This window comes from Apis laboriosa, unplaced genomic scaffold, assembly GCF_014066325.1.
Source record: "Apis laboriosa isolate Shangri-la unplaced genomic scaffold, ASM1406632v1 scaffold5_cov152, whole genome shotgun sequence".
NCBI classification, from domain to species: domain Eukaryota; kingdom Metazoa; phylum Arthropoda; class Insecta; order Hymenoptera; family Apidae; genus Apis; species Apis laboriosa.
In genome coordinates this window covers 1,850,050-1,877,610 of record NW_025223857.1, presented here as the reverse complement: position 1 = coordinate 1,877,610, position 27,561 = coordinate 1,850,050, and the positions used below count along the sequence as shown (strand labels likewise).

General features: G+C 26.6%; 3 protein-coding genes across 4 annotated transcripts; all 3 read right to left on the bottom strand.

Moving 5' to 3' along the window:
- Positions 1-17,130: 17,130 nt before the first annotated feature.
- Positions 17,131-20,028, bottom strand: LOC122718033 (ceramide glucosyltransferase). The gene has a single exon (XM_043942689.1). The coding sequence runs from the start codon at positions 18,878-18,880 to the stop codon at positions 17,684-17,686; it is 1,197 nt and encodes a 398-aa protein (XP_043798624.1). The 5' UTR covers positions 18,881-20,028; the 3' UTR covers positions 17,131-17,683.
- Positions 20,029-20,544: 516 nt separating this feature from the next.
- LOC122717909 (general transcription and DNA repair factor IIH helicase subunit XPB) lies at positions 20,545-24,798 on the bottom strand. Its single transcript, XM_043942424.1, has 13 exons — positions 24,628-24,798; positions 24,240-24,451; positions 24,051-24,161; positions 23,659-23,979; positions 23,400-23,591; positions 23,217-23,314; positions 22,730-23,133; positions 22,378-22,646; positions 22,142-22,306; positions 21,888-22,074; positions 21,662-21,810; positions 21,204-21,320; positions 20,545-21,118 (listed from the first exon to the last, which is right to left on the bottom strand). Exons 1-13 carry the CDS (start codon positions 24,659-24,661, stop codon positions 20,990-20,992), a joined length of 2,388 nt encoding a protein of 795 aa, XP_043798359.1. The 5' UTR covers positions 24,662-24,798; the 3' UTR covers positions 20,545-20,989.
- Positions 24,799-25,358: 560 nt separating this feature from the next.
- On the bottom strand, positions 25,359-27,394 carry LOC122718026 (tRNA-dihydrouridine(20) synthase [NAD(P)+]-like). Of its 2 annotated transcripts, none has more exons than XM_043942676.1 (5): positions 27,049-27,394; positions 26,418-26,931; positions 26,068-26,313; positions 25,640-25,978; positions 25,359-25,546 (listed from the first exon to the last, which is right to left on the bottom strand). In XM_043942676.1, the coding sequence occupies exons 1-5, from the start codon at positions 27,221-27,223 to the stop codon at positions 25,438-25,440; spliced, it is 1,383 nt and encodes a 460-aa protein (XP_043798611.1). In that variant the 5' UTR covers positions 27,224-27,394; the 3' UTR covers positions 25,359-25,437. The 2 variants fall into 2 exon arrangements, with proteins under 2 accessions (XP_043798611.1, XP_043798612.1); XM_043942677.1 differs by having other exon boundaries at positions 27,039-27,177.
- Between the last annotated feature and the right edge of the window lie 167 nt (positions 27,395-27,561).

The following is a 27,561-nucleotide window of genomic DNA, read 5'->3' as shown; positions in this document are numbered from 1 at the left end:
ACTTATTGTAAGAAAATGTTTTACATTTACATTAAAATGTAAAAATATTTCAATTATTATAAAATTGTAATAATTATTATAATAGTTTTATATATTATTATATAATATATTCGTAGATATTCATTAATAATTTTATTTAATTTCATACTTAAAATAAATACATTATCACCAATAATGTTTTATTTAATATTTAAATTAAATTCAATATTAACAGTTTATATATTATAATTATAAATAATATTAACAAATATATATCAAAACAGGTTATAAAAAATAATATTAGCATTTGTTTATTTTTTTTTATATCTATTTTTTTTTTCTAATGATGAAACTATAGTAAATTAAAAATATAATAAAAAATTATTTAACGAGTCATTCTTTTTAATTCAAAATATAAGAGAATTTAAAAATTTTAACAATAATTATAATCATTTAATTTTATTATTATATTTTGGCAAACAATATGACTGATATATCATAATGCATTTTGAACTTTGAAATATGAAATATGAAATAATAAATTATAAGAAAATATCTCGTATTTCTTTTATTAAAATATTTTTTTAGGTAATTATTCTTCCCATTAACATTACAAATAATAATTAAAAATAAAATTTTTTGATATTTTTAAATTTAATATTTTTAAGTATTATTTTGAAATTTAATTACAATTGTAATATTTTGTTAGATAATTAATTAATTAATTATTTTCTTTTTATTTTCTTATACAATATTATAATTACTTGTATATTATATTTTGTTTTTTATGGTTTTTGTTTTTTTATTTCATTTATAGAGTTTAATCATTGCTTAATGATTACAATTGGATTTAAATTATCTCACAAAAAAATTACTATTATAAAAAAATTTTCTTTTCTGTCAATTTTCTATCGGTAATGCATATCTATTTGAATTTTCTTCTTTTGCTTACATTTCATTTTTTTTTTTACGATATATTCTAATTATAAACTATAATAGTGTAAATATAAATGTATTATGTAAAGGAATAAAAAGGAAAGAAATTATCTTCAAGTGATAATTCATCATTTCATTTTTTACCACGCTAAAAAAAAAGTTTTGCGTCGAAGTTTATCTATTAACAATTTTAATAAATATTAATAAATTTTTTAAAATGAGTAAATATTTTTTTATGAAATATTTATGTCAATATAGCGATGCAAAGTTCATTTGAACAATCTATCATTCGAATACTTTAAACATTTGCAATCATTGAATTTCAAATTGAATATTTAACAATTTATACTGTTCATAGTATATGTACTTATATGATATATTATATTCATAGTATATGTACAAAAAATATTTATTTTCAAATTTATAATGTGCCTAATTCTAAATTGAACATTATTTGAGCAACTTAACTTTGTATACGTAAATGTATTATTAAATTTTTATCATTCAAATATATTTTAATTTATAAACAATCAGAATTAAAGATTATTTCGTAAAAACAAATTATTTCATAATATTTTTCATTAGACGAAATATTTATATAAATTTGCGTTTCGTTATTAATTTTTGGATGATTTTCGAATATTTATATTGATATATTTTAAAAAGTTTTTTTTCAACAATGTACCTCAAATATGAAATATGAAATTCAGGTATATTCATCATGAACATGTATCGTTATTAATCGATGATGAAAATTCATTTGAACGATAATTGTTGTTGATAATAATGGAAAAGAGAAAATATTTAATTTGTGAAAAATTAGTTCAACAATGTCGAAAAGGAATCTATTTTTGCTTGAATGAATCTTTATTTCGTATTGAGAGACGCGACCGCGGAATACTTGACTTATTAACGATTTAGTCGATAATACTGTTATACAATGCGCGTGTAATGAAGTGAAAAAGAAAGAAAAAAAAGAAAAGAAAAAAGAGAAGAAGAGGAAAAATTATTATCTTGAAAACGAGTCGAATCTCGAAGATTTCAATGACTTAGACACACGGCATTGTAATATTAAAAGTTTTGATCGTACTATTGTTATCAGTCATTGATATACTATTTGACAGAGCGTATATACAACCATTATTTTTCTGTTTGCTATATATACAATCGTATTTCTGCTTGATATATTTCACGTGATTGTGTAAATAAACATCTTTTTTACTATGTTTTAACGATAATATGGATTATAGTACATAACAAATATTTATTTATGAATATTAAAATAAATATAAAATGTTTTTTAAATTTCTAATAATTTTTAACATCAAATTTTTTTGTTATTTTTATTATTATATGTATTTATGATAGAGATAGAATAGTTTAATATTTGATGATATTCAAGAAAAAAGTATTAGATTAAGGACGATCTTAAAAGTTTGAAATTGAAAAGCAATTTCCAATAAGTTCTTTCTTTTCACGGTAGAGGAGTTAAGTTCATCCCTAATGAAACATTTCGAAGAGAAATTTAATGAATTCCACTTTAAACTCAATGTGAAATCGTTAATTTTATCGGTTGATATCTAGTTCAATGCGCTCCTTACAGTAAAAATTTGAAAAGAAACATAGTGAAACCTTCCATTGAGTTTCTCGGATATATTTCTATATAAACTTGTTGTCTTCTTTTCGTTCACGACTTTATTAAATAATATTCAATATTTACATTATAAATAATGAAGATTATAACTTTCAAAACTCACTTCATAAATATTTGTATAGATTATATTTGACTCTATTAAGCATTCACAAATAAAGAGAGATGTACTTATATCTTATTAATTCAATTAAATAGGAATTTGAATTAGAATAAGTACATATTTAAAATTTGAAAATTCAAAGTTAAAAATTTAAATTGATATTCAAATAACTTGATATTTGAAAATTTAAGAATTTAAATACTTTTCTGATGTCATGATATTACAAAATTAAAAAAATAGATAATTTAAATGTTTCTACTCTCTATCATATAAAAATATGAAAATAATCTTTGAATAATGCATTCAAGAATTACAAGCATTTTCTTTAAATATCATCTTCCGGCCTTGAATAGATCAAGCGCATCGTAAATTTGTACGAATTACGTAAATAATTTGTCGAAATGAATTGATGCACTTTGTAAAATACTTTTAAATAGCTAACGACCTTGCATTTTAAATTCAAAAAGAAAAATAATAAGTAATATTCAAAGTATAAATTACATTTAAAATATATATTTAATCGAGTAATTAAAAATAAATTATAATAAACTTTCATTAATGATTCAAAATGATTAGAAATATGAAAGATCAAACGATCAAAAGAAAATAATAATAATAATTTATACATATTATTAGAAGTACCATGATCAAAAAAAAAAAAAAACTAAAGAAAAAATATCATTATTAAACTCGTTAAAGATTAAATTAATTCTTCTGTTTTTTGCATCAATAAAATATCATTGTATCATAAATTATAATTCTAACTTTTATTATGGAATGAATATATCATATAATATCAAAATCATTCGTGATAAGTTTTCTTTGGTACCGAAATATGAAACGTGTATCGCATTACCTGGATTAATGTTTCGTGTGATACAGAGATTAACGTCTATAATAATGATCATCGTGCAATGCATTTTCTCATAAAATATAACGATCAATACGTATCTTATTTGAATCTTTCTATTCAATCGTGTTATTTTATTTATCTAGAACAGTTGTTGAAAAAATGAATAAAATGGAAAATTTTTTTTACAATTTACATTATCATTTATCATGAACATTAAATTTATTAAAACTCAAATTCACGATTATCGCTTGATAGAAACTTTTTTCATGACAATACGACGATATGAAAATAGAAATCAATACACGAGTTTCAAGATAACAATTCTTCTTTTTACTAAACATTTATAGAACATTTATCAAATTTACGTTTTTTTCGAAAAAAAATTGGTTCATTATTGTGATAAATATTCAACAAATATTCAAATATTCAATTATGCTTTTGGCAATATAAAAACGATATAGAAAAAAACGACAAAAAACAAGAGTGAAAGAGAAATTTATCTCTCGGATATATGTACATAAAAAGTGCATTTGCGGATAGAAACTGAAGGACAAGAAAGTGATGGTAGTAAAACTGTTTCACGTATACATACACAACACACGAAAGAGACGAAAAAAAGGGAGGAGTCTCAAAAATACATGTAATGGTATCGTTTACTTGCGGTGAGAACACGATCTGTTCTTTACGACGAAGAGAAAACACAAGATAGTGGTTTCCATTCAGGTACTTTAATAAACATGTACAGTTGAACGTATTCTTTTGAACGTATTATTATTATTATTTGATGATGTATATATCATCTTTTGAACACGGGCGGATTCTAGAGTCATTTTATAATGATCGAGAAACACAGTAAAATGATAAATGATTTTGAATCCGCCTAATACGCACTGGATTAAATTATTATAAACTATAATTGGCAATGTTTCGCGCGATACAAATTACTGCGAGTAACCATTTCGTTCATTTTTTTTCCCATGCTTTATTTGCGCTCTTTTTTTCTTTTCATTTAATCTCATTATAATTTACGCTTAAAAGAATCACATATCGAAAATTTTGAAAAAACATCTTGAAAGTTTATCGAAATATTTTTCTATTTATTAGTCTTTTTTTATATATATATCTTTTTTTCTTTTCTGCCAGAGTGCGATTCGAATGTGCAATAAAATTGCGGAAAAATATTGTACAGAAAATCGCAAAAAAGTTCACATTCGATTTTCGGCGGACGTTCGTGTCGGTAAAACAGTATTCTATGATACTTTCATTAGACATGCGCAAATTTTTCTACATACATCTTCGACCCTTTTAAACAAATAATTTATAAAAACATCGACATATAAGTAAAAGGCAGCGTTAAATAAAATTTTATAAAAATTTAGAGAATTGAAATTAAAAAAAAAATTATTTTACATTTATTAATTGGAAATGGAAAATTTTTGTATAAAAAATTCGAAATTATTATAATTTATTAATGCCCAGATCACACATTCATGGCAAACAACTTAACGTCCGCCTAAGTCTTTATATTACCTACTTACAAATATCGCACATACTTGTACATGTACATACACACATATAGAGATACGATGTATATACATGCATCAGCGCGCTACACTCAATGCACATCCACGCAACCCCATTGATATTTCACATTTCAGGCACCACCAACGAACGGTAGATACGTATGTACATTGCTATCAAATATTACATCCGGCTATCGATTTCCTCAACAGAGTGTACAACATTCGATCGCGATGTCTCAACCTTTTATTATTTGGCAGTAAAAAAATTAAGAAATTAGTCTCGCGGAATTATTATACGAATTTATAATTTATAGAGCAATACGTTTTTTTTTTCTTATCATTAGAATTCATTATTTATAGATTTAAATAAAGAAATTTATTTAAAAATCAAAAAAGAATCAATACATTAAAGCTTTTTTAGTTTTAAAAAGAACGCTTATGAATATAAAAAAATTTCGCATACTTTTCTGTTTGATAGAATGAGATCTCCATATATATTTATTATATATATACGTAGATATATCGATAAATGAAAATTGCATAATTTAGCAGAGCGTTAGAACTTATTAAAATAAGTAATAAGTTCTTTTTTTTATTAATGATATAAATTTTTACAAACATTTTTCATCATTTCCTTTATTCTATATTCTCTTCTTTCTTTCAATGGCGTACAAATATCCGCTTTTGAGCATTTTTTTTTTTCTGTTTTTTACGATTCGCTATGATTACAGAATATGCGCACGTACTGTACGTATTATATACTATGCTCAATAGTCACCATATTAATTTTTGTTCGTTTTTTATTTAACACATTCGCTACGAGTACATTTTTATAATTTTGTTCGTTTAGAAGATAAACTGTTGTTCGATTTTTACAGAAAATTTTTGTAATTTGTCGCGTTATTTCTATAGTAATAGTTACAATATGTGAAACTATCTTAAGTAATAAATCACATCACGGCTTGAGGCATAGCGAATTACCATTAAAAGTGAAAAATTACAGTAAGACTAATGTACAAGCCACGAGTGATTCATATATCGCAGCGAAAGTGTTAATCAATGTAACGGTGGAACGTTTCCATCTTGGTTTCAAATCGAAACTACCCTCCTGCAATATTCTCTCTCAACTGCATTTATGCATACCGCGTCAGTAACGCATAACATTCTGCTTTACCGCCTCGTCGGAATTGGATGGAAAGAAAAATTCGAATTTTCGGCTTATTTGATTATATGTGCTTCGTAAGTCTATTTTAACATATGGTTCACATTTATACGCGTTTTGAACAAGAATAAAATTATTTACAAAAGAAAAAAAAAAAAGAACAAAAAAAAAATTGTTACATATTACTTTTCCATTTATGAAAAATCTGAATATATCACAGTATGAAAAGGAACTGAAAATAATTTTTAATTGTGGAATAATGAACACTTGTAACGTAACGTTACTATAGATTATCAATGCAATCATATATTTCTATATTCGATAAGCAGTCTGTTCGATGATGGAAATTTTTATTTGTTAATTTATTGACAGTCAAATATATAATTAATTTTACCATTTTGTTTATTATAGTCTTAACTTTTAATTAAAATCAATCCAACAATAAAAATATCTGCAAAAATGCAAAAGTATTTCTCGTAGATTACAGAATCATGTTCCAAAGTATCGATGAATCATCGATTGCTGCTTCTTAACAAATGCCGAATCCATATTCATGAGATCTCCTTTTTCCCCCCTTTCCAAGCGAATCGAAGGCAGTAAACTCATGCAAACTGGACACTTATGGTGTTCTACACCAGTTGGCGCAACGAGCATAAGCACACGCATACGAAACAAATACATAGCCGATAAAAACGATTGTACGTTCTACCGACGTTTTCAGCCTGTGAGATCCAAGAAAGAATGTACAAACCGAGATGAAGCGCGCGATACAACGATATCTTTGATTACGTTTAAGGAAGTCTTTCGACGTGAATGTTCAATGAAACAAGACGCCCACACGCATAATAACACGATTTGAAATCCTCTTAACGCGGCTTACCGTCAATGACGGTAATAGGATTATACCGAGAAGTCTCTAGATGATCCAAATTTGCGCGCGAACAAGTTCAAGAGAGAAACATTTGCCAAATTGGAAAACTAATTAGAAATAATATCACAATCTTTACATCATCGAATTCTTATTTTATTTTCTTATTTTATAATTAATTTAAATTAAATAAATTGAAAATTCAATTGATTATACATTAAATGAGTGAATCGACTTATTTCTCGATCTATCAATTGAGCAAAGATTGATGGATTTAATACGAATTATATTCATCTACTTTTTAAAAAAAAATTTTTTTAAGATTGACATTAAATTAAAATTATAGAAACGATTTTAATTTAATTATATTTAAAAAATTATATTCGTATTTATTATCTCAGTTATGTTTAATTATAGATTCCAATTTATTTATGTATCTCTTAAAATTGAATAAATATTGAAAATTAAATCTTCAAATTTTTATTAAATATATTCAACTAAAGGAATATTTTATTTTAAATAAAAGTGAGAATAGCATAAAAAATTCGTTAAAATAATCGTTGATTAATTTTATAATTAAAAATATCCATTATTAAATTTTTTGTATTTTAAAGTTGGCTAATTTCAATGTTTATGGAAAAATCAAAATACAAAAGTCACTTTTAGCATGAAAAATGCGTTTAGAACATTCGTACTGACATTCCTACTGACCTGGATATACTCAACTGCAAAACAGCATTTAAATTGTCCGATAAAACGCGTGGGCGTCGTTTCCCTTTAAACTTTTAAACCTCGGCCGGACACAATGCCATTTGATTCCGCCTAAGATTTAAAACGATTCGCGGGAAGAAGTGATATGATACACGAACGAAATTTTGAACAAATGACTAGTTAGACTAACGAGTTCATACTTAAATAATGTACCAGGTGGCGCCAAAGGAAAAAACACTATAAAAAAATAGACTTAAGTAAAAATAACAATAAGTCTTTGATGCGTTCTTATATGTATATACATATCTATATAATAAATCCTTATAATCATTAATGATATCGATATTATTAATAATTTTTTTCATATTATTATTAATAATATCTGTATTAATACTATACATTAATAATTATATTATATGTATATGATACACATGTATAAAATCAAATTAATTGGACATATATAAAAACTTTAAAAATTAATATATGAATTCAAATCGGTTCGCACCACTAGGTCAAACACAAATCAATCGATAAAATGTACGTCTATCGACGCAGCGACGTTTCGCGATGACATATATTACATAAGGCGCGGAAATCCTATTTAAGCAGATCACAGCTGCTTCCGCTTGGCCACATTTTGGATCTCTCTTAAGTATATCTCTTCCATCGTACACATTTACGAACTACTGGTCGATTTTTCATTTTTTTTATTTTTATTATAACAGAAGAAAAAACATAAATACAAAAAATTCTATATGATGCATTTTAGCATATTTGAGATACGTTTGTAAAATTTTTATCGAAGTATCATTAGAGAGTGGTTGCAAGCTTTGAAAATTGGTCTAAATGTCTCATTGAAGTGATAAATTGATCCTTTCAATTTTTTTTCATTCGTTCCAATTTAATATAAATAAACACAAATGATGATTTTTCGAATCATCATATCACAAAAAAAAAAAAAATTAGATTATCAAAAGAAACGATAAAACACAACGATATATATTCGAAATGAAATTTGAAACATCACAATTAAAAAAAATTTATCACTTCCATATCGACTGATAACTAGTGTCCATTGGACAAAAATATACATTAATTTCGAATAAATTTCGAAAGTTCTGAATCCTCCATGTTTATGCGATCGATCGTACGGTATAATCGCGTGATTCATTATATTAAAAAAAAGAAAAGGAAATATAACAAAGAATATATAAAAACGCATAAAATTCTTCCTAGCTAATTAATGTCATATACGTATTATGCATATATGCGTGCGCACGTGATACTCATTGTCAGATTGTTCACGATATCTGAATGTTCAAATTGTGCATCAAATTAAATTTAGATTGTAGATAAGAATAAAATAAATTAGAGATTTTTAGGTTAAGTAATATGACATTTTTAATCTACGTATAAAATATATATATATATATATATATATATATATATATATATATAAATTGAATAATACTTAATCAAATGCACAAATATAATATACTTGCTTTAAATTATGCGTATAAATTATGCTTGAGTTAAGTAGACAGGTTAGGTCTGAGTCAGAACTGTACTCGATGTTTACGAGGTACGTATACATTTCAGTCCATATCTTCTCTGCATTCTCAGCTTTTGCATGTCTATATTAAAAATTTATTGCGAAATATCCACAACAAATTTTACTTTATTATAAATTTTACTATAAATAAATTTTTAAATTCCAATATTTAAAAAATAAATCTAATTTTATTATGAAAGATAAATTCTTTTGTTCAATTTCATTGCACATTACTGAAATTATACATATATATGTATATATATAATAATAAAAATTCATGTCAATGGAATAGTTAGAAAAAAAAAAAAGAGAGAAAAGCTGATCAAGGATTCTTTGTGATTACCGTTCCAATTTCTCAATGACAACGAAAAGTAGAATAATCTAAGTTCTCCAGATATAAATATAATTTATTTATGTTCAACATTGCCTCGATCTTTCACTTCAATAATGTTTTGTTGAAATATGTATGCTTTTAAAACAAAAAGATTAAATTGCACTTTTAATCTATAATTAATTTTTTAAATTTAAATTCATATTCGTTATTAATAATATGTAAAAATAATAGATAATCTTTGTTAGTTTTCCATATTTTATCATCAATCTATGCTCGTGAATTTGAAACTTTAAAATATACATATAATGCTTTTATTATCGACCGTGATAAAACAAGCCTCGTTGACGATAATTATTATTACATAACTCATACAGAATAAGGGTCACAAAGATAAGTGTAACATAAATAAAATATCATAATCATATTGTATAAAGTATTTTCTATTCTTAATGATTTTTCCACGATTCTTAATGATTCATTTCTCACGATAAAATTATAGTATAGTGAAATTGTTAAAAGAGAACAATTTTTTTCGCGAAATAAATGGCAGAATAGCATCAAATCGGTCAACGGCCTTTCTTCATCGAACGGAGATCAATGATGGCGAGTTCACAAACTTAAACCGAGAGAGTCGAGTGTTTTCGAGTGCAGTGCACTTGAAGAACCTTGAGGTCAGCTTCCTCTTCTCGAAAGAATGAACCACGGACCTTGAAATCGATCGCGCGAAATAACGCATCGAAAACTTTGAACATTGCCGCGTTGTTGATTTGAAATATACATAGATTTCAGAAAGGGAAATTTCACAACTGGCATATGCTCGATATACGAAATTCCAATTTCATCTACAATTTCGAAATGAGAATTAGAACGTAAAAATAACTTTCTTTCGATCACGAATCTTTTTTTTTTCTGCCTTGTAATTTTTTAAGTTAAATATTTTAATCTAACTTTTATTTCGTTTTATCTATTTATTTATTTATTTTTTTTTCATTATGTTAATATTATAAACAAAATAATAATTTGATTCCACTAAAATTACGAATTGAACAAATAAGCAATAACTAATAACTAAAACGTATGGTATGTTTTCAATTGATTCGCGTGCTATCCCCATATATAAGTGAGCCAACCCTGCTCTTCGTATTGTTCTCATCGTCTGGCGTGTCCCTTCGATGATTCATCCGTTACGATGCGAATCGAACGCTCGTTTGCCCATGTTTCTACGCTATCGCTTGGACAGAATTAATTTTTTTTTTTTTTTTTCATAACAATTTCGGTCATTTATTTTGAATTCAAAATCAGAACTGAATCTCGAAGAATCCTTTGAAAAGAATTAATGAACTGCACAGCATCTTCAATGAAAGTTCCAAATGTCAGCCCAGTGTCAACATTTTTCGCATTCAAAAAACGCTCGAAGCAATTTCTACGACGTTATTAGCCGAACTTTTCTCCCCAAGATCGCACCTTTTTTTAAATAGTTAAACTTCCACGTTATAAACATTTGATTCGTAATTTGATACGTTTTAAAATTATCGATTATTCGTTGCAATAACGAATCGAGAAATTTGGTAATAAATATTTTCAATTTAATAAAATATTTTACATTGAATTTGATGTTTTAAATTGATTAAATAATTTTTAATCCGAATGTTCATAGATATGATTCAGAAGAGATTAGCTTGAAATAACGATCGAATTGTAGATGATAAAATACTAGGAAGGAATTGATAATAAGATAAAATCGATGTTACGAAATTCTCCGTTGTTTAGTCATCGAGATAACATGAAAATGATTTCATTTGATCTGTTAAGTTTTATTTATCGCAAAATGGAATAACCGTATTTCCGACTCTTGCTTGTTAGTCAGGATTGACCAGGTGTTTGTCAGGTGTTTTTATCATGCGATACTTATTGGTGGAAAGAGTGAGCTACGTACAACAGAGAAATATTCATTCAATTATGTAATGATAGTAAATAAGTATTCTTACATGTGTAACATGATTGTATTACGAGAAGGCGAATCGACAAAGAATTGATAAAGATAATGTAGATATTATTGTTCAACAGTAACTTGTTATTTTTTTCAAAAAAATTGTTGATTTTATCCGTTATGTATAATTACACGTAATTTCCCTAGTATTACGAAGAATTATTTTCAATGTTACCAACTGTGGATACATTTTATTAATTACAATTACAATTATGAAAGTATTCAATTATTTTAATATAAAATAGAAAATTCTTTCTTCATTTTCAAAAATAAGAATTTCAAGAATCAAAAATTTAGGAATTAGAATTTTATAAAATATTGTTTTATGTGTAAAGATAATTAATGTCTCATCAAAAGTTTGTGACATTCATAATTAAAAAATTCTCTGCTCTCATTTATTATGAGTGTAATTAATATAAAGTGTAATTTACCGAGCGAAATGTCATTTAGATGTTTAATCTCTTAAATTAAAAATTTCCTGAAATATTTTTGACTAAACGAATAAATTTCTAAAAGGCGTGCAATTGATAACGAATTTCAGAAATATTTTTTAGCTAATATTATTTTAAAAAGTACTGAAAAAGATATTTTATCTGTCGGCGAGCGAAAGAAAGAGAGGGAAGTGAGAGATTTCACGTCGTGAGTCATGGTACTGTTTAACGCGTACACAATTATTATGTATCACGTTAATTTATTATTAACCTAGACACATTCAGCGTCATCCTCTGTCTCTCCGTAAAAGATGTTCTACATTAAATTTTTAACAACTTATTCGTTCGTTTTGTTAAATTTGTTTTGTTAAATAAAACTTGTTAAATAACTCATTTATAAAAAATTGACGAGCGATCCTCGAAAAGGTGAAAAAGAGATAATATCGAGAGATAATTTAAAATTTTTTAAAATTATTTGAAATCTCCATCGCATATAAAACAACGATGACCTTGTTTATAAGTAAACATTAAATACGATAAAACTTGTATTACATAAAAGAATATATAGATGCCTATATGAATCACGAACATACGTCATTGTATAATTTATATGATACGTTCAAATAAAAAGATAGTGAATCATTGAGGAAAAATAAAATTATCTCATTATCTTACATGAAATAACGATCAGTTATTTTCGATCACGAAAAATGTATTTACAAAAAAAAAAAAATAAATAAATAAATAAAAAAAAATAAAAATAAAAAAAAAGAAACAATAAATTATCTCCATAAGAAAAATACTGAAAATCTTTTCTACTGCAGGAAAAATAATGCCATCTGATGGCCACTTGTTGTATTAATCGTTATTATTGCTCCTTCGTTAAACGCACTTGCATAATGATACTTCAAGTCCAGGTTTTTCTAAGTTTGTGGAAAAAGTGTTTTCATTTAGCATTCCTTTAATCTTTCTGGAAAGAACACTAACAAATCTTTCATTATCGCCACAAAAAAAAAATGTAAAATTAGGTTAAGTTCCTTTCTAACAAATGTTGTCTCGAATATCGCGTTAAAAAAAATTAATTTCTATGAAACATTAAATTAGAGGGAAAAATAAATGGAATATCTTTATTAGTTTCTAAAAAAAAAAAATTAACAAGAGCATGGACAATGACATATTTTTTTTTTAAATTTTGAATAAAATAATATAATAATATAATATAATAATAATTTTGACATTGGTTATAAAATTGAATTACACATTTTGAAGTCAAGATAAAATTAGATATGTTTAAAATTAAGGATTAGATATATCGATCGATACGATCGATAAATTATTAGAAAAAAGTTTTTTATGCAATATGTGCAAATGATAAGGATATTAAAAAGAACATTGTCTCTGATAAGATTATTGGAAATTTAATACAGTTGTCATCATCGAACACGAAACTTTTAAAACACTTAATAAAATTCGTTTAAACAAGGATTTCAAATAGCATATTTTGTATACAAAAATATACAGTCTATCATATTGTCCCATAAAAGATAATTCGTTTAAAAATAGGCTTACACTTGTAATTTGAATCGTTCTAAATTATCAGGGAATTCAATAATTAATCGAAATTAAGTGAAATTTTATAATGAAAAAAAGATGTCTGTTCGAACGACAGGTTAGAATCTTTCGTATATTATATATATAGAATATGATCCATTGTTTTCAAATTGTTATATATAAAAATGAATATAGAAATAATGATTCTTCTTCTGTTGAACATATCGTTTTAATCAGCACGTTGAAATTATAAAAATAAATTAGAAAAAAAAAAATTTCACAATACATTTCATATGAAATAAGCCATATCTGAGATTTTGATATAATTGTAAAATACAATTATATAATTTAAAAGATGTGCATTAATTATTAATACAGAGAAAATATATGTATATATTTTTATGAGAAATATAAATAAATGTTTTCTTTTCGCTTTACCAATAAAATTTACGTTGATTCAATTTAATTTTAATCACATCAAGAAGATAACACGATAGATTCTAAAAAGAACTTCTTTTTGCGCAAAGCAATCTTCCAGAAATTTCGGCTGCGAGATTATTCTCGATATTGTCCCATTTTTCCCCTTCTTTTTCGTTGAAATAATCTAATTCACTTGATTTATTCTTAAAAATAAGATGTATATTTCTTTCCACTATTCCTATTTCGACGATTATATTCGACGATTTTTCTTTTTATCTATTTTTTTTTTTTCTTTTCTTTAATCGTAAATTTTAAAAATGACGTGCTTTTATGGATAATTAAATAGTGATTTCGAAAATTTAAATCGCTTGAGAAATATCGAATGGAAAATATATGCGAATCGGCAACAGAAGGAAGGAAGGAATAATCATTTAACTTTCGATAAATCATAATAAAAGCGATATGAATAGCCGATATTCCGTGTTCTATCGGTATGAAAACACCAGGTAATTCGCAAGGGGAAATCTAACTGACACAATTGATCCCTCATTCCGCGAGTCAACGAGTTCTTTGCACGAAAATAAACGGTATTCGATTTAATCCCGATTATCGATTTGAATAAAACTTTTTGGAAGTTTCTCGTCTCTTATTTTTTACATTAACGAAGTGAAATTGTCGAGTAGTAAATATTAGGTTACAGTAAGTAACGCGATATGGGAATTTTATTATTCGAATAAATGAGGTTATGGTACGAAATTAAATTATCGACTAGTGATATTTTTGTGGACATTTCAAATATTTGTAAAAAAATTGCAGAAAAGAAAACACTGACTTCTTCGTATTAAAAAATTTTTTCGTACGTATTCTGATCGATATTTCTTGTCATAATCGTGTCTTGTTAAATCAACTTGTAATACAAACTTGTATATACAATCAAGTGAAGAATTTTAGGAAATTTTAATACAAAATATCAAAATCCTAAAAATCGAATGTTGGATGTTTCACTCTATGAAGTCATTTCAAACTCATCGAATTGAAATACAAGCTCTAAATCGAATTGTAAGTCGATAATTTATAATGATCATTTACAGGCTATTACGGTCCAAAAATCACAATGGCTCCCATCTAGTCGAAATTGTATGGTTGGAATTGCTGTTAATTAAACGCATACACTATTTCGTTTAAGCACAACGAGGCATGGGTTAAACAATTATTGGTCCTGTAGTGGAACGGGACAGTATAAATATCACAATTAATTGACCACTTCACTGATGAAAGTGTCAGGGTTCAAAAGCTTTAGATTCATTTTTATCGTTAAGCGGCATCGCTTCACTCCTTGCGCAAAAAACTTGCTAAATCTGCAACTTTTCATCAAATCCGATAATATTCTACGGCATTAGATATGTTTAAATCTTCCGCGAATTAGAAGAATCTGCGAATATTGTCTATATTTACATTTTCCTAAAATAACAATAATGATTAATGAAAGACGTTTTGTCAAACATTTTTCGATAAATTAAATAATTTATTCACTAAAAATTAATTAATTAAAAATACTGAGAAGCGGAAAATACAAATCTAAGCTTATATAACATCTTTTGATACAGATTTTCGTATTATTTCGACCCTTCACCTTTCATTTTTTGTTAGATAATAAATAAGAAATTTATATTTTTATTTTATTAATTAATTTTCGAATAATTATTTTATTGTCACAATTCATTAAGATTACCTATTAAATATATATTTATACTTATTAAAAATAAAAACATAGTTAATTTTTATAAATGCATTAAAATAAATAATTTCAAACTAAATGTCATTTTCATTGCTAACATGACTTTGCTAAACGCAAGAAAATCTTAATTAAACAAATGGCATTATGATTTTACTTTTAATTAAATAGCATGAGAACTATTTTTTTGTTGATTGCGTTGTGTGAATAATTAAAATATATGAAGCAATAAAAGAAAACAATATAATTAACATTGGTCGCAAACAAATACAATTCTCACTAATTCATAAAGAGAGAATAAAGGGTCGATACCTTCGTTTGAAATGTTGCAAAGTTCATAATTTTCGCGAAATTCGTGACGAATAAAGAATATAGAAAAAAAGCAAGTAACATTTATTTAAACATGGATAGTACCACAGACGCTCACAATCAGTGAAATTTTATTTCGAATTATTTATATTAGACTAGATTTTTCAAAATCTCTTAATCTTTTCAGTATTAAAGATCAATCAACGAAATTGATCAGCGTGTTATGAATATATGCAATAAACGCACATGGACATATGTACTATATATTATGTAGGTAATACGTTACGTAAACGATAAATTACAGCATCAGCAGAGTTAAATTAGACTTAGAAATTTAAGATCGAGAAAAATATCATGTAAAAAACATTAATTTTTTTTAGAAAACTTTTTTCTAGAAATATATGATTAAATAATATGATATAATCTTTATTTTTAAACCAATTTTTTTTCTTGTAAAAGACAAAATTAATTGAATATTATTTTCGATTCTTATCAATTTTGAAATTTTTTTTTATAACATATCTTTGATATAATTTGATATCTTTTTTTCATGAAGTATTGATATCTTTTCTTTTATATATGTTCAATAAGTGAAATGAAAATGGACATTTATCCGGTATTAAACAAAAATGTCAGTAAAAATTTCTTTCCATTCATTGGCTCGAAAATGATAAAAAAAAATGAATTTAATCTTCTTATAAATTCAAATTTTGTCTATAATCAAAAATATCGATACTTTATTTAATTATAAAAAATTTCTCATTAAAAATTTCTTATTTTTATTATATAATTTTCAAATGTCAAATATTGAAAAAAATAAACATTTATTTACAAATCAAAAACAATATTAACATTAATACTTCAATAATAAAGATAACGAACATGAAAATATTCTGATAATGACAATACCAATAAAATATTAAATTGATCGCGAAACCTGCGCAATCATATTTTTTTTTTTTTAGAAATCATTTCATTAGAATGTATTAATAATTTTGCGCTGAATATACTGCAATAACGACTGCAATAAAGATTATCCGTTTCGGACAATGATCTTAAAAAAATAAGATTATATATATGTACATTAATTATTATTTACTATATCTTTTCTTTTTCTAACCTATCATAAATAAAAAATGTTTTATTTTTTTATGCTATATTTTTTCCAAAGAACATTGCACAAAAAATAAGCATATCGTTAAGAACCAACTAGCAGAGATGATATGCAGAATAATTGAAAAATGACTTTGCACGTGCATACATCCATGTTGTGATTACTATTTTATGTAAACATATCATATATATGTACGTATATGTGTACACGCGCGCACGGATATTTCTGTTTAATACATTTCTTGTGTATATGACATATTTTTTTCTCATCCTAACGTAATAAGTACTATATGCGTAATAGCATAATATATCAGATATTACAAAACACCCACGCGTATAGCTTGATGTGGATGTTGATCTGTATATGAATGTATATACATATAAAAAACAAGGAAAGAATGACGAAAAAGAGAAAAGAAAGAAAGAAAAGAAAAAAATTAAGAACGTATTTTTCACGATATTTCAATATTTCACTTTTGCCTTAACCTCTTCTGCGACTCCACCCCACCTGAGCTTATAAACGCGCGATCGCCATTGTATCAGAGGATCTAGAACTGCCTGAAGGAAAAGATAAGGCCTGGTGATTTCGCTCAGTAACCATCCACATACAAATTCTAATTTATTGAACGGTAATGGGCCATTTTGCACGACGCTCAATAGCGTCCAATCGAACATGAACCACAAAAGTATGTGTACTAAATAGAAAACAAGGGAGTCCCACTCAAAAAGTACGCTGGCTGCCCAGGAAGCACAGGCACCTAATACTAAACACTCGCTAAGTGGCTCCAGAACAATCATGGTAGGCAACATAGCTACCCTGAGCTTTGCCCACCTTCGTAATCTCGCCTGAAATGAATGTAGCTCACAATGACCGCTATTCTGTAACGCTGGCTGCGATGACACTGTGATACGCCAACCACGATCGGTCAATGACTTTGCATAGAAAAAGTCCTCTGCTAAATATACACCGAATGTCTTTAATCCACCGACCTCGTCAATTGGCGCTTTCCTCAATAAAGCTGACATACCGGTATGACAGTTTATCCTAAGTAAATCGGCGGCAAGATACATACGCGATTGTACGGTACCAAAAAAGATTTTCTCGTATGCTGCGGCAAAACCTTCACGATCACAGGTAAACGGCATTTGATGTACCAATGCAACATTGTCAGTCATGTAATTAATCATATCCAAGAGTGTATCCTCTTTCATCTTGATACCACTGTCACTGATCAACACAAACTCATGCTTGGCCGCCTCGTATGCTGGTTGCATATTGTTGATCTTTGGATTTACACCTACATTACAGCCACCGATAAAAAGTTTTGCGTCCACTTCTGGATACTTCTCAATCAATTTACGCACTAACATTAACACAGGATCCGAATCATCTTCCACACAAAATAATAATTCGTAACGTGGATATTGCATGGTGAAAAATGTCTCTAAATTACTGAATAAATTCGGATCAACGCCCATCAGTGGTTTTATGATTGATACACCGGGTAAGGGCGTTTCGTAGGTTGGTACTTGAGTAATTTTACGATGTAGTTTCCAGTGACCAGCAATCAGTGCCAATACATGAACAATCCACATCACTGACCAGAATATCATGAAAAATATCGCAAACCCGTAGAGGGTATATATCATGGAGTTCATTTTCAAGCAAAAATCCTAAACATTCGGAGGCCTAACCTCCGGGACTCCTAGCTCACCTCACCACTTTGATGTCTTCTTTCTCTCTCGTTTTGTGATTATTCGATTCTTCCGTACCTATCAATTCGAATGATAATCTGAAAGCCCGCCATCCTTTTGGGACGAGTAAATGACATCCGCCGCATTCTTGACGACGTTTTCGTCGTGCCGCGATCACGGATGCCGTTGAAAAATCGCGCGGGCCATCGATGATGTAGCGTTTTTGGCAATTTCCACAATGTAACACCGTTTTCACGGCGATTACAACGATGACGACGACGAGAAAGACGTGGCCACTGCTTCCAATACATTCACGCACTAACTAACCCCGCGCGGCTTATACGGTGGCTACGTAACCGCGTCCACGGTTACTAGCACTTGAAAACGCCGGCACGCTGTGCCGACGGATATATACCAGGCTTTATATACTTCTTTTTTTCTTTCTTGTTCACTTTTCACTGCGACAAGGATTGCCCTTCTATTCACAATTACTGATACCGAAGCACCCTCTTTGTCGTCACGTACCAACAACGATCCTCCCCAATTTTCACCAATACATTCATGAACTTCACTTCTTTCACGCGGGTAGTTTTAACGACACACAATAGACGTATGTTCCTTGTATTTGATGCGTTTTTTCTTTAATAGTTCTTGAATAGTGCCAATCTTTTATTCCCTAAATATCTTGTATGAAATAGGATCCAGAATAAAAGCGTTTCCTTTTTGCCTCTTACCTCGAATGTACAACGCCTTTCGATAATTGACACTTCCTGTGTTTCCTATGAACATTTAATAACCGAAGTTCACCAATCCTTCAGAGTGCAATGTATATAATGTCAAGATAGGACGTTCAGTTTATATTCACGGACGACTGCTTCCTTTCATAACGATGCGCCTACGCGGCCTTGTCCTGTTCCATTCCAACCGCAACTACGGCACTGCCATCGCGTGCCGATGCATGTCATGTCGATAATCAGACTTCTGTTGGTCGATTCGAACCGATTATAATCAAAAAATCGAATAGTAAAAGCAAAAGGGAGACAAAATAGCGGTTTAAACAATCGAACGCGTTTTACACGCAACGACGCACCGCCAAGCGTCGACAGGATAACTGGCTGCATGTGACAGCCGGCAGCTCTAATTCGCTACTAAGTTCAGACTGAACGCGTTGACGGCCGCTACAGTCAACTGGCATCTAGCGCCCGCGAGTCACCATTTTTATAAAAAATTTAAGACTCAAATATGTTGTTATCATACGACATAGATTTTTTAATCAAAAATAAATGAATCATTTGATAATAAAATAATAGATATTTGTTTTGTTGGATATATTATCATATATCCATAATTTTATATTTTATTTTTTGACAAATTTAAAACAGAATTAATTAATCTATTAAATATTTAAAAAGAAAGTTAAATTAAATAAAATAACAAGATTAAAAGCAATAATTTAAGTTTTTAATTATTTTCTTTATTATGCTATAATAACTAATATTAATAATTATTTTAGCTATATCAATTGTATATATAAAATAAATTTAATGTATGTTACATTATAACATATACATCAAATTTTATAATATAATTTATATATATAAAATAAACATGAAAAATATATACACAAATTTATATTTTCGGTTTATTTAAGTGAAATCGAGTAAATATAACGTTAATAAACGTATACTACAGGTACTTTATGATTATCGCTCCAGACCAACAAATTTATCAGGAATATTTTTATCGCATTCTTTGTGTCAACTATCCATCGGATAATTTACATTGGCGTAAATTGTATTGCTAACACATAAATCGTGCAAACAGGCGTATTAGATATACAAAGAATAGAGACCTATGAACTATGTTACGAGCAATGCAAATTATTAATTCTTGCTCTTTAAAAAACATAATTAAGAAACAAAATGCAGAGTTCATATTTAAATTGAAATTTTTTTACATAGTAAAAAAATGATATTTACTTTGAAGAAGATTTTTATACACATATAAATATCGAATTAATTAGTAAACAATGATAAATTTGAAATAATTTTATATATACATAATTAAAATTTACTATGCTCTAAATTTTTTAAATAATGGATGTTTGTTTGCTGTAGATGAACTAGGAGCTTTTTTATATTCATAATAAACTGCATCATCTGCACCAGACATTGATGTCATGTTTCCAGCTTTACGTACAATCTGAAATAACAATAATTTAAATAAAATAGAACAATATATGATATTATGATTTGATTAACATATTTTTTAATGTCAAAAAACTTACAGGTCTTGGACCTTCTCCTGGTATTCTTTCTTCGTCTGCATCCATATCACTGGCAGATAGGACTTGTTGTAACAAATGTCCTTGTTCTTCTCGAGATGTATACATCAAATCTGGCTCCTATTTTAATAATTAAATTAATAATTAAATTAATAAAATTTGAAATAATTTTAAAATATTTTTATTTAATTATTATTAATTATAATAGTGTTCGGTTAATTATCATAGAATTAGAATCAAAATGTTATTTATCTGAATAATTATTCTAAAAATTATTAATATGGAAAAAAATATTCGTATTTTATTTTAAAATACATATTTAAAAATAAATTTTAAAAGTATATGCGTATCTGGAATTGGAAAAATTAGAGTTTTACTTCCAAAAATTAGTTAAAAGATAATTTCCTAATAATTAAACAAATAAAGTATTATTATTAATGAAATATTATTTTAATATGTACCTCTTCCATTCCTGCAAGTTTTGTAATGACTTTATAAGCATATCCTTGATTGACAAGGAAACGTTGGCGTTTTCGCGAGTAATTCATTTCCATCGTATCTTGCGATACTAACGTATAAAAAAATGCATTATATTCCTCCGCAATGGCACCTATAAAAAAGCATAATAATATTTACAATTAATATGATTAATAGATTTTATGTAAAATGATTTTAAAAAAACTATACCTTTTTTAGCTCTTAAAATTCGTCCTAAACGTTGTGCTTCTTGACGCCGTGAACCACCGTGTGAAGATATTTGAATCAATACATTAGCTTCTGGTAAATCAAAAGAAGTATCAGCTACTTTACTGACAAATATAGTATTCACTTTAGTATTGAATTTAAAGTTTTGCAAAATTTGTATTCGTTCACTCTAAAATTAATTTTATCGTTATATATCTTACAATTGTTGCAATTTTCTTTTTTACGTTTATACTTACTTGACTAGTGGGCCCATAGATATACGGTTTATTCATTTTAATAGCATAATGCTTCAAAGCAAAAACGTTATCCGAGAAAACAATGGTTTTATCGCCACGCCTTTCATGATATCGTATCAAATATTGGCAGCAACGAAATTTATTAGGATTCATTACATAAAGTAACTATAAATAGAATAATATTGAAAATTCAAAAATATTATATCAAATTAAATTAAATTAAAATTAAAACCTACCAATTTTTTACTCATTTTACAACCAAGATATTCTCTATAAAATTCAGGTGTCATAGGACACCAAACTTCGGCACATTGTACTCTTGCAATAAAACCCCTTTTTTGTAATTCTAACCAGTTGGCCTCGTACAGTTTAGGCCCAATCAGAAAATTGAGATCAGCAATTTTGTCATCTTCTCGAAGTAATGTCGCGGTCAATCCCAATTTACAATGAGATTGAACAATTGTTAAGACTCTTCTAAACATTTTTGCAGGAATTGTATGTACCTCTATAAATATAACAATATTAAATAATTTAATGAAAAAATATAATTTTTTCAATCAATTTAATCTATTAAAAAAGGTATATTGCCATCTAAAACCATAATTCCCCATTCTTGTTCTTGAAGCCATCGCATAGTTTGTTCTGCTTCCCATGAACGTTTCTGAGTATGAGTAATCATAGAATATGTTGTAATTAAAATTCCACAACCCATAGGCTTATCTTTCGCTTCGCTCGTAAATCGACAAATCATTGAATCATCCGCAGTAGACCACATTTTAAATTGCTGCTTCCATTGTTCTACCGACACTCCAGAATTACATAATACCAATGCACGTTTTCGAACTGTACAACAAGCTGTTACTCCAACTAAACTTTTGCCAGCACCACAAGGTAAAACTATGACTCCCGATCTAGCTCGTCCATTTCCAAACATTTTTCTTAAACTCTTCTCCTGATAGGGTCTCAGTACAGCTGATGGTTTCAAGTCAATGCTAAAATATAATTTATTAATTTTTAAATATCTTTTATCATTTGTATTAAATATAATTTTATTATATATACTATTTTATTGTACTTTATATCTGGATTTATAGTATCATTACGAAAATCATATTCTGCTAATAAAGGATATTCCAATTCAATACATCTTTTTTGTATAACTTCAATTTTTTCCTGTAAAAAAACTTTTAATATAAATATTTATGAATTTTTTACATTTATAAATTTCTTATAATCTCAAATAAAAATTCAAAAATACCTGATTTACTTCAAAGCTAACTGTTTTTAATTCATGCTCTTCTTCTTCATCTTCATCCTCTTTATCTATTTTATCATAAAAAGTAGTTATATCTTCAGGAACAGTAGCTGTTTCTGCTGGAACCTGATCATTAGTTGGTTCTGTTACTTTGGTAGTTCCAGTAGGAACATTAGTTATGGCTTTTGCTCCAAACTAAAGAATAGAGATTATTAATATTATATTTCATTAAAATAGTGATATAATTAATATACAATTATACCTGTGGTGTTTTTGTTTTATTTTGAACATTTGTAATTATTTCATCTTTATCATCTTCTACATTTTTCTTTAATCTACATTCTTGAATTACAGGATCTTTCAATAATCTTTGTAATACTTCTGGATATGGAGATTCAACAAAATATTTATTGTGTTTTAATACTAATTTTACTTTACCATATGACAATGTACATAATTTAATAAATTCTATAATCCCATCAGGAATGCTGGTTTTACTAAGTCTTTTTAAATATTCTATTATATCATGTGTTTGAAGACCAACACTTACAGCAGCATATAAAGAATAAGCAGTTAATTTATACTGAAACATAAAATTTAAAATATTATAATTTTATAAATATTATATAAATGAATTTGTAATAGTATTTTTACTTCATGAATATGTTCTGGACGACACACAGGTTCTGAGATAGCAATTAAAAAGTCATGAGCATGTTTATATACAGGTGAAAAAGATTCCAAAAAAATATGTCCATTTGGTGCCTAAAAATATTTATGTAATAATAAAATAATTCTTATATTTAAAAAATTATGAAAAATAAATTAATTTTAATGTCTTACCACCCAAAGTGGTCTTAAAGCACAATCAGGTTTTAAAATCATTTGTGAACGATAATCTTTTGCACCAAATTCATCTTCCAATGCTGTATCATCTTGTTTTTCAACATCATTTTTAGCTGCATCAGGTATACCTTCAGTTTCATTATCATCTAAGGTATCATCTTCATTGTATTCTTCTGGATCTTCCTTACGTTTTTTCCATTTACCTCTGTCTATAAAAATAAATGATAGTTTTTATTGCAATATCAAACAATTTTGTTTTCTTTATACGTAGTATAATTTTAAATTTTAATTTATAGAAAATGTTATAAAAGTAATAAAATTAATAGTTAAAAAATTGTAAAATTTTTTAAACTTTTTAATTTTAAAATAAAAAATAAGTTTATACCATTGTCTTTTTTGAAACGTTTTGGAGGACCCATTATTAAACTTAGTCAAATTATAAATAATCTTTTTTATTACATTTACAATTAAAAAAATTAAAGAAATTAATAATTTTCACAATTTAATAAACATACGTAAAATAAGCTAAATGCTTTAAAGATAGAATGCAAAAAACTTAGAGTATATACATAATGGAAAAATGGTTAGTCATAGAAAAAATATAATATAGATACAAAACTCAGTAAGATAATTTAATATACATATATATTTTTCAATTTATAAAGCTATAAAGTTAATATGAAAGATAATTATAATTTTTAAAATAAAATAAATTCTATAAGAAATTTCTGTTTACATTATTGAATTTTTTGTCTTTTAAATAACAAAAATATTAATTTATATCATAATTATTCTTAAATAACTTAAATAATTCTTAAAAAATCACTAATGATTAATTTTTAAAAATTGTAAAAAGATATTTCATTACATTTATACACGAAGATACTGAAATGAATATTCTAACAATAATTTAATTATTGTAATATATTTTAAACATTTCAAAATATTAATATATATATATTATATATTATGTATGTTATATATAATATTATATATACATATATTATATATGCTATATGTTGTTAGGTTTTTAGAAATAAGTAAGTTTTAAATTTATATATATCTGAAAAATGTTTTTTATTGATAATAAATCAGATAAAAAAATACAAGATTAAATTTTATAAGATAATGTAAGATATTTTCAAGAGTATTTATTTAGTACTTTCAATTATTCTTGTGCTTTATTTATATACTGTCAAGAAGGAACATTGCTGTTTGTATCAAAAGTTTTTTCACTGATTAGACCTAAAGAAAAAAGACAAACTAAAGCAGCACCTTGTTCTGCCCATTTTTTATTTTTTTCCCTTAAAATAATTTTAAAGACATTTTAATAATTAACTTTAATAAAATAAGAATATATAATGTAATATACATATAATTTTTTTATTTATTTATACCAGAAAGATGATCCATATTTCCGTCCATCGACAGTAACAATAGAACGGAATAATTTTCCTTTTTGTTGTGTATTATAGTTTGGCATTTTCTTTCTTTGAGTTTGTGTCCACTTGTGTAATACAGTTTTTGGTAATTCAAGATCTGTTATATAATTATTTCTTAAAAACGCACAATGCATTAAAATTACATCTTCTTCCTCTAAAATCTTCCTTTTATTACATGATTGAACCTGTTTTTCATCTTCTCTCATAGGTGAAACTTGAGATCTTCCTAATAAACCTTTTTCTTCAAATTCCTTTTTCTTCAAATAAAAATAATCACTTAAATCCCATAAATTGCTAAAGCAAGATATTTATAAATGATATTATGTTATCAATTTATAAATAATTGTATAATATAACTCATATTTTAATAATATAACTCATACCATATTTGTTCTAAAGTTTGAGAACTAAGAAACTTTTTGCCTAGTATTGATTCTTGTTGTTCTCTAAGTATATTTTGTATACAATACTTAGTATTGGAAGGTGAATTATCACAATCTACAGCATATTTTAAATATGATTTTATCACATCTTCCATAGGAAGTAAACCTTTTTCACTAAATATTGAACAATTCCATTCAGCTGCACGTGCAAGCATTACACTACTGCATCCTGTTATTTCCTTAAATCTATAAATAACTATAGTTATTTTTAAATTATACAATAATATAATTATACATAAATGATATAAACAACAATATATAATAGAAATAAAATTTAAGTGAACTATTACTTGAAAATATCAGAATATTTCTGTATTTCTTTTGATCCTCCATTTGCTATAACTGGTATAGAAAGTCTATTAGAAATTTTTTTTAGAACTTCATTGCGATTCATATGTTGTGGTCTTTCATGAACAGTACGACCATGAACAGCAATTGCTGCTATACCAGTTGATTGTAAAAGTTCACAAAGTTCTATAGTCTTATCTATATCTGGTAATACACGAATTTTACAAGTTACTGGAATATTCAAATTATCTACTAAAGTTTTCAAAATATTTGTAGCTGTTTCTGGTTCTTTCAAAAGAGCTGCTCCCATTTTTCCTATTAAGGAAAACAGTTTGGGACAACCCATATTTAAATCAATTCCAGCAACATCTTGTTCTACCATTTTAGCTACTTTTAATGCTCTTGCTGCATCACAAGTACCGATTTGTAAAACTACTTTATCTTTCTCTTTGGGACAAGTTCGAAAAGTTACTGTACCATCCGTTTTGTCTATATAGTCAATTGTTCCCAAAACATCTAAAAAAATGTATTTTAAAGTAATTAAGGTATTGTAAAATAATTTTTCTCATTATTCTTTAGATTAAATTATTTTTTAATCTTAATGCTAACATTTTCTTACTAACATTTTCTTACCATTTTCACGACGAAATGATCGTAACAATTTCCAATCTATTAATTCTTCCGTATATACTACATCAGCACCGTAATCGAGTGCAAGAAGACGCATAGGAAGAGTACCTATTCGTACCATTGGTGCTAATATTAGTTTATTCTCATAATTTAGTCTTTTTCTTTCCATTTTTATCATTTTATTAATTGTATTAAATTGTATTGTCAATATGTTGCTATCCTTTCATGGTTTTGAAATATAAATGTTTCTAATTTATTATTTTTTTATTGTCGCATTTATATAATATTTCATTATTATTCAATGATATAAGTTTATTAAGATATAAATTTTTCTTTTGAACATCTTAGTAAATTATAGTAAATTAATAACTCTAAATTTTTCATAACATTATCACACATCAAAATTTTTTTATAATACTATGAACATGCAAACAATGTTATTTCGTTATTACTTAACCAGATGGCAGTTTCATTATGTTTATCGTATATGTGATGTTGATCCAACTTAGTAAGAAT

Bases quoted from the DNA above. Each gene is read 5' to 3' on its own strand.
- LOC122718033 (XM_043942689.1), bottom strand. From the start codon at position 18,880: ATGAACTCCATGATATATACCCTCTACGGGTTTGCGATATTTTTCATG.
- LOC122717909 (XM_043942424.1), bottom strand. From the start codon at position 24,661: ATGGGTCCTCCAAAACGTTTCAAAAAAGACAATG. The intron at 23,134-23,216 runs GTACAATAAAAT...ATTATATTTTAG, and splicing joins ACTATAAATCCAGATATAAA to CATTGACTTGAAACCATCAG. The intron at 22,307-22,377 runs GTAGGTTTTAAT...TTCTATTTATAG, and splicing joins GTAAAATGAGTAAAAAATTG to TTACTTTATGTAATGAATCC.
- LOC122718026 (XM_043942676.1), bottom strand. From the start codon at position 27,223: ATGATAAAAATGGAAAGAAAAAGACTAAATTATGAGAATAAACTAATA. The intron at 26,932-27,048 runs GTAAGAAAATGT...ACATTTTTTTAG, and splicing joins ATCATTTCGTCGTGAAAATG to ATGTTTTGGGAACAATTGAC. The intron at 25,979-26,067 runs GTATGAGTTATA...ATCTTGCTTTAG, and splicing joins CAAACTTTAGAACAAATATG to CAATTTATGGGATTTAAGTG.